The sequence below is a fragment of the Microcaecilia unicolor genome, chromosome 11, assembly GCF_901765095.1.
Source record: "Microcaecilia unicolor chromosome 11, aMicUni1.1, whole genome shotgun sequence".
Classification (NCBI taxonomy): domain Eukaryota; kingdom Metazoa; phylum Chordata; class Amphibia; order Gymnophiona; family Siphonopidae; genus Microcaecilia; species Microcaecilia unicolor.
The window spans coordinates 124396492-124412466 of record NC_044041.1 but is presented as its reverse complement, the minus strand read 5'-3'; the positions used below and the strand labels follow the sequence as shown (position 1 = coordinate 124412466).

The following is a 15975-nucleotide window of genomic DNA, read 5'->3' as shown; positions in this document are numbered from 1 at the left end:
TACAGAAATTGCTTTGACTCCTGATGTAGGAACATTGTGGCACTGAAAACACAGACTTGTGTTGAGTCTGTCATCTTACTGTATCCTAGGATTTGAACCTCCATCTGGATGCCTGGGTTTGTAACACACTTCCCATTGGTCCGCCCTGGCGATGACGTCAGAGGGCGGATCAGTGAGAGGGAAAGGAAGCAAGCACCAGCCAGCCACAGAACGTTGGAGGCGAGTAGAGAATCACCTCCCTCCCCCCCCCCGTCCTCCCTCTGAGTTCCAGGCCCCCCTCCCCTCCGAGTTCCATGCCCCCCTACCTCCCTCCCCTCCGAGTTACAGGAAGCCCCCCTCCCTCCGAGTTCCACACCCCCGCACCTCCATCCCTCTCTCTCTCTCCCCTCCGAGTGCAAGCACGACCTGTCCTCCGGCAGCCCCTCACCTTCCTGCGTGCCGGCTGTAATTTAAAAATTCTTACCTCCGGGTCCGGCGTCAGAAATGAAGGTGAGCGGCGCATCAGACTGCCTTCCCATCTGTCTCAGCTCTGCCTCTGGTCCCGCCCTTCTGGAAACAGGAAATGAGGGCGGGACCAGAGGCAGAGCTGAGACAGATGGGAAGGCAGCCTGAAGCGCTGCTCGCCTTCACTGCTGACGCCGGACCCCGAGGTAAGAATTTTTTTAATTACAGCCGGCACGCAGGAAGGTGAGGGGCTGACGGAGGACAGGTCGTGCTTGCACTCGGAGGGGAGAGAGAGAGAGAATGAGAGAGAAAGAGAGAGAGTGAGGGAGGGAGGCGCGGGGGTCTGGAACTCGGGGGGGGGGGGGCTTGGAACTCAGAGGGGACAGGAGGGGAGGAGGGTCCTGGAACTCGAGGGGGAGGGGTGCCTGGAACTCGGAGGAGAGGGAGGGAGGTAGGGGGGCATGGAACTCGGAGGGGAGGGGGGCTGGAACTTGGAGGAGAGAGGGAGAGGGGTAGGGAGGGGGGTGTGGAACCTTGCTAGCGTCTGTTTCATTTCTTTCGGAAACGGGCCTCTTTTACTAGTCTTAAAAATATCCTACGTTGGAAGCACTGGTCTACCCCTTCTTTTTGGTTGTGTTTTGATTTTGCCTTTTCGACTAGGGAGTTGTTTTCTCTTTCTTTTGGAATCTATTTTATAAAAGCAACATAGGTGCCCATGAGGCATATTTTCAAAGCACTTAGCCTTCCAAAGTTCCATAGGTTTCTATGGAACTTTGGAAGGCTAAGTGCTTTGAAAATGAGCCCCCATGTGTCTTTATAAAATAGGCTCCCAGAACCAGCTCCAACAGTGTACAAATGCCCACATACAAATTTATACCTGCTCCAAAAAAGGTGGTTATGTGTGCAAATTCTCTAAGCATGTAGCTATGTTCCCAGCACCATTCCCCTCAACTACCCCCCTAGTACCTTTCCATGTGCATACTTTATTGTACAAGCAAAAGGGCCTTTTATACAATTGCACAACAGGCTTTACAGGACATAAAATTACCCCCTATGTGTCTTGACGTCATATGTAAGGTCACTCCTGGAATGCCTAAAGGGACTTGTAGAATCCTGTGACCACACAAAACAGACCTCTAAGAGCCCATGCACAGTCTGCCAAGTAGTAGAAGGAGGCGAGAGACTAATTATAACAAAGCCCATTCCAGCATACTAGGCATCCACTGGCAATAAGCACCAGCAAGTTAAATAAACACCATGGACTTAAATCCAGGCTAGATGCCAAGTGATAAGAAGGATTACCTGCACTGATGGCACTGCTGTTGCCACCCGCTTCGCTCATGTTGACAATCGCATGGTCTTCCTTCACACCGCCGTTATTCAACCCCAGATGAGAGGGATGGCTGGGTTTGGAGCTATAGGAAAGGGCTGAAGAGTCACTCTGCTGTCTCAGATTCTCAGAGTCCTGACCTGAAATTGCTGCAAGGACCGTAGAGTCAATGATTATTGCTTCTTACATAGGAATACTCAAGGGATAGTTATCAAACTGCGTTAGGGCACTAACTGCTTGTTAAAGAGCTCTAACACAGGTTGTGGTGCCCTAATGCAGCAATATTTAGGTCATCCTGGGTTACACAGTAATGAGATACACAACATGCAAACACGTAAAGCAGGTCATTACTATGTAAACATTATAATGCAGCTAGCGGTGTAAACCAGGTGCACACCACAAGTCACATTATAGCCATAACCTCAGTAAAAAGCTGTTAAAGGGGCTAGCATCCATTGACAACTGTGGTGGCCAGGGCATCTCTTCTCCCCCCCCCCCCCCCCCCCCCCGTGAAAACGCCTCTGTGACAAAACAGAGGGTTTTCAAGCCTTTGAATTCTATTAATATGTTCATTAAGTGCATTTCTTTTGTTTGGCCAGCAGGTGGTGTTTGTAAAGCTGTTGCAGAGGAGAGGTCACGTAATGCTAGGTTAGTGTGAAGCAGCTGCACAAAACAGCTCCGGATCCCCTAGCGTAAGATCTTCCCACAAGCAGAGAAAAATTTTTGCAACCCCCCCCCCGTTTTGGGTATTATTGTGAGGGAAAGTGTCTGGAACCCAGGATAGCGGGTGAGGAAGAATCGGAAGTCTGCATGTCGGCAAAATCGCAGAAAAAGGAAGGCGCACGAGGACGAGAAGGGGAATCGAAGATGGCGATGGCGAGCCCCTCGGAGGCCATGACGGTAGGATCTGCATGGGTAGCAGAAATAGCGGCGGATGTGTCAGCGCTGCTGGTGCCAACAGTAGATAGGAAATTGCAGAGGATTTCGGATGCTTTAGAAATATTGGATGGTAAGCTGAAGAGTCTCCGCTCAGATGTAAATACCTTCCAGCAGCGGCTATCCGACGTGGAAGACAAATGCCTCCAACAGGATAATAAACACCAGCAACTGCAGAATAGAATTCAACAGCTGGAGGCTTAACTTGATTTGGAGAATAGGTCGCGTCGGAACAATTTGAGGTTGGTGGGGCTCCCAGAGTCTATAAAAGACAGTGAGCTGCGCACATTTTTGGAGGCCTGGTGACAGACCTATGAGTTCTTGTACCAAGTAGAGCGCTGCCGAGCCTGGTACTCGGACCAGGTTCTGCTTGGCGGCTAGACAACACCGGGTTTCACCTGCGCTGACCGCCGTTCCCCAGGCAAAGTAGAGGAGAAGCACACTACTGAGCAAGTAACACCTACCAAAGTAGAAGCCGAAGCAAGGAGTCTAGGGAGAGCTCAGCTGATAAAGTGCTGGCGTCTGACATCAGCAGGGAGAAGGGGCACAGCCATAGGACAAGAACAGGGGAAGGAGGAACCGGAAGACCAATAGGAGAGAATCAAGGGAAGCCAGGCAAAGGAAGAGCAGACCCAGGTGGGTGGAAGTAAAGCAATCAAGGAGCCTGCAGCAAGAGAAGAACTACACACACATGGCTCAGGGCTGTGCCAGTCAAGTGTGCATGCAGTCCTGGGTTCTTAAAATGTATTTGTTAATGTGAGAACAGTTAAATGTTGTCAGCCAATAAGAGGTTGCAAAATTTGGTGGGCGTTTGCTGCTTCTGGGGGGGGGGGGGGGGGGGCTAGACGTGATCAGTTCTCGGGTAGAACGTCGGGTGCAGGGAAGGGGAAGTAATGGGAGGGTTCAACGAAGGGAGGAGGTGGATGGGAGGGTCAAAGGTAGACTCAGGATGGGGGAGGGGCAGATTTGGGTGGAGTCAGGGGGAAGTTGTGGAGATATTTTGTTTGGGGTGAACTCTGGGAGGATAAAGGGACCAATAGAAGGGGAATGGGGAGGTGGCCCGGGGGCCCTTCCCTAAAGTGGATCGCGAGATGAATCTTTGTGTCAGAGGTTACATGGTGTGGGATCCTGGGATCACTTAAGTTGATTTTGCCTTTTCGACTAGGGAGTTGTTTTCTCTTTCTTTTGGAATCTATTTTATAAAAGCAACATAGGTGCCCATGTGTCTTTATAAAATAGGCTCCCAGAACCAGCTCCAACAGTGTACAAATGCCCACATACAAATTTATACCTGCTCCAAAGAAGGTGGTTATGTGTGCAAATTCTTTAAGCATGTAGCTATGTTCCCAGCACCATTCCCCTCAACTACCCCCCTAGTACCTTTCCATGTGCATACTTTATTGTACAAGCAAAAGGGCCTTTTATACAATTGCACAACAGGCTTTACAGGACATAAAATTACCCTCTATGTGTCTTAAGTTGATTTCATGGAATGTGTGGGGGGTTTCCTCACCAAGAGATCAATGGTACTGCAGGCGCTAAAGCGCCATAAAGCTTTTTTGCAAGAAACGAATTTGACATCTGTGGAGCATGCCAAATTTCAGACAGGTTGAGTGGGCCAGTTGGTAGAGGCTCCGGTGTGATTCTATTTCATAAAGGGCTGCAAATCAAGCTTAAGTCAATTAAGCGAAGTCTTGATGGCAGATATGTGTTAGCAGAAGTAGAACTTGAGAATCAACACTTGATATTGTGTAATGTATATGCGCCTAATGTTTATGACCAAGGTTTTTTTTTACAGAACACTAATAGACTTCTTAACTCCATATCAAAAGGGGAAAGTAATTTTGGGTGGGGATTTCAATTTGCCTTATGACCCCTTGTTGGATAAAACTATTTTTACTGGGGGGGGGGGGGGGGGGGGGCGCTGGCCCAATATACTAGGGGTTTGCCATTCCTCTGTGCTGTCCTGGATTTGGTTGATGTTTGGAGGGCCCTACATCCCACCCAGAGACATTATACACATTTATCTCATGCACATATGTCACAGTCACGCATAGACTACTTTTTGGTGTCTAGTCCCCTTTTTTCTAAGATTTCTTTGGCAGAGATAGGGCCTGTGAAGTGTCAGACCACGCTCTTATATGGATTCTGGTGGATGGAGTTACTGGCCCTCGTGGGGGGGGGGGGGGGGGGGGGGGAGATTCCCATTTGAGTTATATAGTGATCCAATATTTGCTGATTTCTTGAGAAAGAAGTGGGAAGATTTTGAGCACAATAATAGTGAACACACTCATCAGCATGGTCTATATTGGGAGACTGCGAAGGCAGTATTAAGAGGGGAGATAATTTCCTATAGGGCCTGGAAACGGAGGGTGAGGGATGGGTAAATCCTTCGTTTGGAAAAAATCATTAGGAAACAGAGACAACAATATGGCTTGGATTTGACAGAGAACTCTAGAAGGGCCATCTTGACCTCCCAGGGAGAACTGAATGAATTGCTTCATCAAAGGGTGATCAAGTCCCAATTGTATTATAAACTCCAATTGTTTCATCTTGGAAACAAGGCTGGTAGATTAATGGCACGCTTGGCGAGAGGTAATAGGGGACCGTTGAATATTGTGCAATTGCGGAACCCGGGAGGTGGGTGGTATAGGTGGAACAGAGATATTTTAACTCATTTCCAAAAGTTTTATGAGGCTATCAGGAACCAAGGGACGTGATAAGATGATAGTGATCTTTACTTGGACAATGTAGCAATGCCGAAGTTAAATTCCTTGCAGGAGGAGGTTCTAAACGCTCCTATAGTGGAAGGAGATCTGCTATTGGCGATGCAGCAGAGTAAGCTTCATAAGACACCAGGCCCAGATGGATATACTGTGGAATTTTATAAGATGTTTTATGAACAGGTAAACCCCCTCCCCCCCCTTTTAAGAATGTTTAACACAATGGCGCAAATGCACACAATGCCAGAGACTTTTAAGACGGCTCAAATGATTGTGCTTTTAAAACCGGGTAAAGATCCAGAGGATCCAGGGTCATATTGGCCAATCTCTTTGTTAAATTGTGATGTAAAGCTATACTCAAAGATATTGGCCAATAGACTCTCGCAGGTACTCCCGGATCTAATCTCAGCACCACAGGCGGGATTCGTAAAGGGGAGGTCCGCAACTAGGAATCTACGAGCGATTCTGGCTTCACTAGAGGTGATAGAGAGACTTCGGAGGCCCTCACTGTTAATTAGTTTTGATGCGGAGAAGGCCTTTGACTGTGTGGTTTGGCCCTTATTTGCAGTTATGAAGAAGGTGGGCATAGAAGGCTTCTTTGGGGATGCAGTGAGGGCCTTGTACTCGGATCCTAGGGCTTTTCTTTGGATTAATGGGGAGAAATCTGAAGTATTTACTATACACCGAAGTACGAGGCAGGGATGCCTACTGTCCCTATTGTTTGTATTAGCGTTAAATCCCCTTTTGCGAGAGATTGATTCTCACCCGGAGATAGTGGGAGTCCCAATTGGGAATTCCACTTTTACGCTTTCTGCCTACGCAGATGACTTGCTGGTACATATCACCAACCCCCGGGGTTCTCTGCAGGCGTTGCTGGAGTTGTTCCAGGAATATGGGGATTTTGCTGGGTTTAAGTTAAATTTTTCTATGTTGGCTTTGACCTCGGTGGAACATTTGAAGCGGAATTGGGGGGGGGGGGGGGGATTTCCCGTTCCGGTGGGCACAGCAGTCCTTTTTATATCTAGCTGACTATGAAGCTTGCCTTGTTATATCAGGTTAATGTCTCCAGTCTATTGGAGGCCACCCTAGTATATCTGGATAGGTAGAATTCATTTATTTTGGATGATTGAGTTCCCGAGGTGGTTATATGTTTTGCAGATGCTCCCCTTGCAAGTATATAAAAAAGACTGGCATATGCTATATAAGCACTTGCGGAAATTTAGTTTGGGGGGCAGGAAATCAAAGCTAGCGATTCAGCTGCTGATGGGATCGTGGGGGGAGGGAGGGATGGGTTTCCCTAACCTACGTAGATATAACCAGGCCTGTTTGTAGTGGCATTTGGGTGACTGGTTTTTGGAAAGACAATATTTTACTCCTAGACAGTTAGAATGGGATTATTTTAGCCGTTGTCACCCTCTTTACTTATTGCAGGCTTCGAGACGGGAGGTCCCAGTTCATTTTAGAGGTAGTATATTGTTGAGGCCGCTGAGGGAGGTCTGGAGGGATATGACTAGAAGTTGGTGTGTGGAGTCTGAAACTTCTGATCTGCTACCTCTTCAGGGCAACTTAAAGTTTTCTCCAGGATCGGAGAGTCTGGTATTTTGGAGATGGGCAGCTATGGGAATAACTGGAACATGTTTTATCAGCTAAAGGTACAATGTTGAACCTAGGGGCCTTGGGGGTTGGATTTGACTTTAATAATATCTTTGAATATAATCAGTTGAAACATTACATTCTCACACTACGAGGGAAGGTGTTGGGAGCGCGACATGGGCGTCTACTGAGACATTTCTTAGAGCAAGTTCCGGGAGAAAGACTTTCGATCTCTGGTTTGTATAAGATATTTACTAGGATGGGATCTAGGACAGATAAGGCTAGAATTGTGGCTCGTTGGGCACAAGACCTTGGGTTACCTAATTTGGTTATAGACTTGGATAAGTTATTGGCTCGAATTCTCTCACTGACACAAACGCAGATCTTAGGGAGTGCCAATTCCGAGTTCTTCATAGAGCTTATATGACTAAAGCACAGGTTTTCAGAATAGGAGGCACAGAGAAGCCTTTGTGTGAGAAGTTTGGGAGAGAGGTGAGCTCTTTTTTTCATTCTTTGTGGGAGTGTTCAAGGGTCCGGAGGTTTTGGTCATCTCTGTTTCAATATTTGAGGGCCCTTGTGAAAACCCAGGTTACTCTTTCCCTGCTTGGGGTATTATTAGATAAATATGAATCATTTCATCTGGGTCGAAGGGGAGCCCATCTTTTAATACGCAAGGCCTGCTTGATAGGAAAGCGAGTGATAATGTGCTCTTGGAAGGGAGACTCAGGGCCAGAATACTGGCACTGGTGCAATAAATTCCATGAAATACTGCTGTGGCGTGCCGGATAGCGAGGTCTTCTCCTCGTAGACGTCGCCAATTTTTGGATACATGGGAGCTATATGTACAGACCTTGTCCCCGAAAGCTCGTAGTTTTATTTTTAATACATTCCCTTCTTAGGGTGGATTTTTTTTTTTTTAAAAGGTTATAGGAATGTAGCTAAATGGAATTTTTGAGTTCATGGGTGGTGGGGGAGGGGGTAGAAATGTTTAAAGTTTAGTGGTGGGAGATCACGCGAGACATGAGCTGAACAGCAGCGAGTTGCTGGAGCTCCGAGTCCCATGCCCGATAATTAGCGATTCTCGCGGACCCAGACCCAATATTGACGGGGACAACAACCCCACATATGGCCAGATACCTGAGGAACACATCTGGAACGATGGCACAAAGATCATCAAAGAAAGAAAAGCCAGAGAAAGCAAAGACGGACAGCCCAGAGAAATCCAAAATGGCGGAGGCTGACGCAACGCAACCTGGAGGATTTTCTGAAGCACAGCTCCTGCAGCTCACCGCGGCAGTGGTAAGGGCTTGGGACCCCAAATGGGCTGAGATGGAACAGAAGCTAGAGACCCTGGCCGCGCAGTCAGATGGTATAGGGACGAGAGTAGGAGATCTGGAGACCCGAGTGTCTGCCTTGGAGGACGATAGCAGAGGCTACAGCCCTGAAATAGCAAACCTCACAAAGCAGCTAAAAGAGAGCCATGAAAAACTGGAAGAGTTAGAAAATCGTTCCAGAAGGAACAACATAAGAATCGTTGGACTAGCAGAGAAGGTTCCGGAACGGAACTTAACGTGTTGGCTTGAAGATTGGCTTGCAAAAGAACTGGCACTCACAGATACAATAGGCCCACTAATAATTGAAAGAGCACACAGAGTTGGGCGGAAATCAGAAGATAATACACGACCGAGAGTGGTAGTGGCCAGAATCTTCAATTATCGACACAAGATGGAGATTTTGCAAGGCTTCCGTATACGTCGAGATTCTTTAAAACACGAGGGGAAGAGAGTCTTAATTTTTCAAGATTTTTCTACAGAGGTACAACAGCAAAGGCGCCAATTTCACCCGTTATGTGCAACCTTAGCGAGGAAGGACATACGATTTTCACTGAGATTTCCAGCCACATTAAGGATGTTAATTGGAGGCCAATGGAAATCATTCAAGGAAGCAGCGGCAGCAACAGCGGCAGCGCAAGAAGCTGGATTAATCAACGTCGAGTGAGGCAAAAAACGAACTTGGGGACACGAGACCATCAACAAGCGCACTAAACAATGGAACAGAAGGGCATGGACTCATGGGCGTAAGTGATCTCCACATTCCATCTTCAAGACCTAGAGGATGGAGCCAGGGAGTTTAAGGGGGAGGAAAGGAAGGGAAGGGAGGGAGATAGGAACATGCCTTCACACACCACAACAGAAAAGAAATAGACAGAGAAAAGGAAAAGAGAAAACGTATATAAAGGTCCCTCAGGGCAAGTAACATGCCAGTTAAAATAATAACATGGAACATAGGGGGGGTCAGCTCCCCAATCCAAAGGGCAAAAATACTGACTGCCCTGAAAAGACATCAAGCAGACATAGCATGCATTCAGGAGACCCACCTCAATGATATAGAACACAAAAAGCTAAAAAGGACGTGGGTGGGGAAAGTTTTTGCAGTGCCTGCGCAAGAGAAAAAGGGAGAGATAGCAATACTTTTTCGTAAAGGATTAACATACAGGGCGACACTGCTGGCCACTGGGAAGGATGGGCGATACATCATACTACCCTGTTTCCCCAAAAGTAAGACATCCCCCGAAAATAAGACATAAGTACATAAGTACATAAGTAGTGCCATACTGGGAAAGACCAAAGGTCCATCTAGCCCAGCATCCTGTCACCGACAGTGGCCAATCCAGGTCAAGGGCACCTGGCACGCTCCCCAAACGTAAAAACATTCCAGACAAGTTATACCTAAAAATGCGGAATTTTTCCAAGTCCATTTAATAGCGGTCTATGGACTTGTCCTTTAGGAATCTATCTAACCCCTTTTTAAACTCCGTCAAGCTAACCGCCCGTACCACGTTCTCCGGCAATGAATTCCAGAGTCTAATTACACGTTGGGTGAAGAAAAATTTTCTCCGATTCGTTTTAAATTTACCACACTGTAGCTTCAACTCATGCCCTCTAGTCCTAGTATTTTGGATAGCGTGAACAGTCGCTTCACATCCACCCGATCCATTCCACTCATTATTTTATACACTTCTATCATATCTCCCCTCAGCCGTCTCTTCTCCAAGCTGAAAAGCCCTAGCCTTCTCAGCCTCTCTTCATAGGAAAGTCGTCCCATCCCCACTATCATTTTCGTCGCCCTTCGCTGTACCTTTTCCAATTCTACTATATCTTTTTTGAGATACGGAGACCAGTACTGAACACAATACTCCAGGTGCGGTCGCACCATGGAGCGATACAACGGCATTATAACATCCGCACACCTGGACTCCATACCCTTCCTAATAACACCCAACATTCTATTCGCTTTCCTAGCCGCAACAGCACACTGAGCAGAAGGTTTCAGCGTATCATCGACGACGACACCCAGATCCCTTTCTTGATCCGTAACTCCTAACGCGGAACCTTGCAAGACGTAGCTATAATTCGGGTTCCTCTTACCCACATGCATCACTTTGCACTTGTCAACATTGAACTTCATCTGCCACTTGCACGCCCATTCTCCCAGTCTCGCAAGGTCCTCCTGTAATCGTTCACATTCCTCCTGCGACTTGACGACCCTGAATAATTTTGTGTCATCGGCGAATTTAATTACCTCACTAGTTATTCCCATCTCTAGGTCATTTATAAATACATTAAAAAGCAACGGACCCAGCACAGACCCCTGCGGGACCCCACTAACTACCCTCCTCCACTGAGAATACTGGCCACGCAATCCTACTCTCTGCTTCCTATCTTTCAACCAGTTCTTAATCCATAATAATACCCTACCTCCGATTCCATGACTCTGCAATTTCTTCAGGAGTCTTTCGTGCGGCACTTTGTCAAACGCCTTCTGAAAATCCAGATATACAATATCAACCGGCTCCCCATTGTCCACATGTTTGCTTACCCCCTCAAAAAAATGCATTAGATTGGTGAGGCAAGACTTCCCTTCACTAAATCCGTGCTGACTTTGTCTCATCAGTCCATATTTTGTATATGCTCTGCAATTTTATTCTTAATAATAGCCTCCACCATCTTGCCCGGCACCGACGTCAGACTCACCGGTCTATAATTTCCCGGATCTCCTCTGGAACCCTTCTTAAAAATCGGAGTAACATTGGCTACCCTCCAGTCTTCCGGTACTACACTCGATTTTAGGGACAGATTGCATATTTCTAACAGTAGCTCCGCAAGTTCATTTTTTAGTTCTATTAATACTCTGGGATGAATACCATCAGGTCCCGGTGATTTACTACTCTTCAGCTTGCTGAACTGACCCATTACATCCTCCAAGGTTACAGAGAATTTGTTTAGTTTCTCCGACTCCCCCGCTTCAAATATTCTTTCCGGCACCGGTGTCCCCCCCAAATCCTCCTCGGTGAAGACCGAAGCAAAGAATTCATTTAATTTCTCCGCTACGGCTTTGTCCTCCTTGATCGCCCCTTTAACACCATTTTCGTCCAGCGGCCCAACCGACTCTTTGGCCGGTTTCCTGCTTTTAATGTATCTAAAAAATTTTTTACTATGTATTTTTGCTTCCAACGCTAATTTCTTCTCAAAGTCCTTTTTCGCCCTCCTTATCTCCGCTTTGCATTTGGCTTGGCATTCCTTATGATCTATCCTGTTACTTTCAGTTGGTTCTCTTCTCCACTTTCTGAAGGATTGTTTTTTGGCTCTAATGATTTCCTTTATCTTACTGTTTAGCCACGCCGGCTGACGTTTAGTCTTTTTTCCCTTTTTTCTAGTAGAGGTTTTCCTGAATTGGTAGACATAAGGCCTCCCCCGAAAGTAAGACCTAGCAAATTTTTGTTTGAAAGCAGGGCCGCCGAGAGCCGGACAAGGCTGCCCCCGGGCCGCCCCCCACCCACCCTCCGTCGCTTCCGGAACTAACCTTAAACGCCTCCTTTCACCTTCGCAGCAAGCAGCAGCAGGGCAGACCTCTCCTTCCTTCCATGCCCCGCCCTCGCGGACGTTACATCAGGTGAGGGCGGGACATGGAAGGAAGGAGTGGCCTGCCGTGCAGCTGCTTGCTGCAAAGGTGAAAGGAGGCGTTTAAGGTTAGTTCCGAGAGCGACGGAGGGCGGGCGGGCCAACCCCGATGTTTTCCCGAAAAATAAGACAGCCCCTGAAAATAAGACCTAGTGCATTTTTGGGGGCAAAAATTAATATAAGACAGTGTCTTATTTTCGGGCAAACACGGTAAAAGTGTGGTTGCCTGGTCTAGAACTCAGACTAGTGGCCCTTTACGGCCCAAACAACTACGAGCCGAGCTTCTTAAGGACATTAATAAGTAAGTGTATCACGGAAGGAAAGGAGAAGCTGGTAGTAGTAGGGGATTTTAATTTGTTACTTGATCCCCAGATAGACTGCTCAAACAGTACCTCACCACACCATTCTGGGAAAAGGGCTAAAGAGATGACCTTATTCACAAGGGAACTTAACCTAATTGACATATGGAGAACATTTCACCCCCTAGATAAGGAGTACACACACCGATCAAGAGCACATGGTTCACAATCCCGCCTAGACTACATATTGGTAGAACGTACGGCCTTTCCACAGATGGTAAAAGCAGAAATAGGCCCAGAAGAAATTTCGGACCATGCTTTTGTGTGGGTGGACATTGAGACACACGCAGACAAAGAAAGGGGTAGAGGATGGAGATTTCCAACACATCTATACTCAGACCCAAAGTTTGCAAAATCAAAGAAAGGGGTAGAGGATGGAGATTTCCAACACATTTATACTCAGACCCAAAGTTTGCAAAATACCTTGCGGTTAGATGGGAAGAATATACACAGAACAATAACACACATGCACAAACACAGCCCATTCTATTTTGGTCGGCCTCAAAGGCGGTCCTTAGAGGGGACATTATTGCATATAGCAGCAAACAAAACAAACGCAGAATAGCGGGAATCATGATGCTGGAGGAAAAACTCAAAAAAAGCACAGAAAGCACACGCACAGAGGCCATCAAAAGACACCTTAGACACTTTAAAGTCAACACAAATAGCACTCAATTCGTTACTGCATGAGAAAGAAAGTAGGTCCGCACTGTTCTATAAATATAGATTGCATAAGTTTGGTAACAAAACAGGACGATTATTGGCAAATATAATCAAAAACCAAGGAGGCCCTAGAGCAGTGACTACCCTAAGAGATAAATCAGATAAAATGACTAATGATCATAAGCAGATTGGTCAAATTTTTACAGAATATTTTACCACGTTATATAAGAGCCAAGAGAGTGTACAAGGGGAGGAACTTATAAACTACCTCCAAAACTCTAGACTTCCAAAAATGCAAGATCAACAGGTAGAAGATTTAAACGCACCCTTGACTTTAATAGAATTGCAAAAGGCAATTAAGGCACAAAAACTCCGATCAGCCCCAGGTCCAGACGGACTCCCAGGGGAATACTACAAATTACTGCCCCCTGAAGCCCTGACACACCTACTAGGCTACTTTGAAGAGGTGATTCAAGAAGGCCGCTTCCTGGCTTTTGCTAACACAGTTTTAGTAACTCTAATTCCAAAAGTAGGAAAGTCACCAGAGAGACCTGGGTCTTATAGACCCATATCATTATTAAATGTCGAAATAAAACTACTGGCAAAAATTATGGCGGATCGCCTGGCGGCGTGTCTGCCTGACATTGTCGGTCCTGAGCAGGTGGGGTTTATTAGAAACCGGAGAGCGGCCCACAATGTGAGGAAACTACTGCTGGCGATGGCAACATGTAAAGTTAAAGATATTCCAGCTTGTCTAGACGCCGAAAAAGCGTTTGATCAAGTAAATTGGACTTACCTATTCCAGGTTTTAGCAACGGTAGGCATAACAGGGTGGTTTGCCAGAGCAATAAAAACCTTATACACGGACCCCAGAGCCAGTGTGATCATAAATGGGCAGAAGGAGAAAGAATTCCCCATACAAAGAGGCACCAGGCAGGGGTGCCCATTCTCGCCACTGTTGTTTGTGCTAGCAGTGGAACCATTGTTGAAACAATTAATGCAAGACAAAGAAATACAGGGAATAGAGGTGACAGGTCACCGGCTGAAAGTGTTTGCGTATGCAGACGATCTACTACTATTTCTAACCAACCCCAAGTGTTCTCTAGAGATGGTACTGAGTGGGATAGAGAGGTTTGGAGAATATTCAGGGTTCAGACTAATCTACACTAAATCATATGTTCTCCCAGTCAATGCAGAAGCAGTGGGAACCTGGAAAGGCCCGCAACACTTAACGTGGACTCAGAGACCAATCACATACTTAGGAATTAAATTACCCGCAGATCTGGGAGAGCTTTATAAAGAGAACGTTAGGAGGTTACTAAAAGAGACTGAAGAGAAGCTGGCTATGTGGAGATCACTGCCCGTAACACTCTTAGGACGGATTGCCCTTTATAACATGATCATAGTACCCAAATGGTTATATGTATTCCAAACTACTTAAAGAAAAAAGATGAAAAGACCCTGAACAAAATTTTACAGAAATTCCTTTGGCAGGGGAGAAGGGCACGTTTGCCCATATCCACTTTAACAACTCCGGTGGAATACGGAGGATTGGGATTATTGAGCATACGACATATGACCGTGGCTTGTGGAATGCGCCACATTAACGACTGGTTCCGTGGAACAGAGGATTTTCTAACACAAGTATGGAATTACAAGTGATGCCAGAGATTCATTTCACAAATTACCTACATGCTAAAGCCACATGGAACTGGATATGCCGGTTACATAAGTTCTCAACAAGAGTGACACCATTTAGGTCAATATGTGGAAACAGAAGTTTTGCACCTGGAAACATGTATGCGGTGTTCCACAGATGGAAAAATAAAGGAGTGATATACCTTCTACAGGTGCTCAACCGCGAGGGTAAGATAAAACCATTTTTGGAGCTGCAGAAAGAGTTTGACCTTGCAGCATCAGACGAATTTCATTATAAGCAGCTCAAACACTATGTGGATACCTTACCATGGGAGTGGTTGGCAGAAGACGATCAGGAAGAATTGGCATCAGCATTTTCTATGGAGGCGCAGCAAAAAGTCCCACTCACATATCACCATCGTCACATCCGAGATACCGCAGCGGAACTGGATTATAAAGGACTGGCTGAACAATGGAATAAGGACCTGCCGGTCAGGATACAAGCTTCACAGTTACAAACACATATCCTCTCCATCAGGCAATTAACTAAAGCAGCGTGCCATTGGGAATTACAATATAAATTCGCATTGAGGCTATACATAGCCCCTTGAAGAGCCTTTCATATGGGTGTGTCCCCGTGGGGCTCATGCCCAAAATGTGGAAAAGAAGGAGCGACGTTAGGACACATGTTCTGGACCTGCCGGAACGTTTGGAAATTCTGGAGAAACATTACAACATATGTCTCACAGTTATGGAACACGTCTTGGAGGTGTGAGGCGACTTTGTTGTTTGGCCAACCACGGTTGAGCATACCCAGCCCTGGGGGGCTCAAAGAGTGTACTTAAAACCACCATCGTAGCTAAGCAAGTCATTCTATCAGAATGGATCTCAGCCAAATCACCCACAAGACAACAATGGAGAAGCAAGATGTTGCACCTAATGAGAGTAGAACGGCAAGGAATTCACAACCTAGACTCAGAGACTGGGAAGAAATTCCAAAGGTGCTGGCCTCCCTTTTGGTCGACACTAACCCCAGCAGCCCATAGTTACCTTCTGAACTTTTGAACCTTCAAAGACAATTAATGGGACAAACGTTAAATAAGAAGTGTAGATAAGATCAAAGATGTTGATGATGTGAAGGATTAGTGGGAAAGTAGTTCAGTTCTAAAGAAAGAAAGGGAGGGGGTAAAGGGGGGGGAAGGGGGGGGGGGAAGAAAAAGAAAAGTGGCAATACCGTTGAACTAATGTTAACAAAACGGGGAAAAGAAAACGGTTGTGGAAAGGTTTTGTACACAATATGGTCATTTTTCCCGGACACGGAATGAAGT

The 15975-nt window shown here is 46.4% G+C and overlaps 1 protein-coding gene across 3 annotated transcripts in view; it reads right to left on the bottom strand.

Annotated features, from left to right (window-relative positions):
• Window positions 1-15975, bottom strand: part of ZFPL1 (zinc finger protein like 1) — a 71637-nt gene that overhangs the window by 12736 nt on the left and 42926 nt on the right. For all 3 annotated transcript variants that reach the window (XM_030217887.1, XM_030217888.1, XM_030217889.1), the window contains exon 6: window positions 1747-1923. In XM_030217887.1, coding sequence (XP_030073747.1) covers window positions 1747-1923 — 177 coding nt within the window. The remainder of the gene's footprint in view (window positions 1-1746; window positions 1924-15975) is intronic.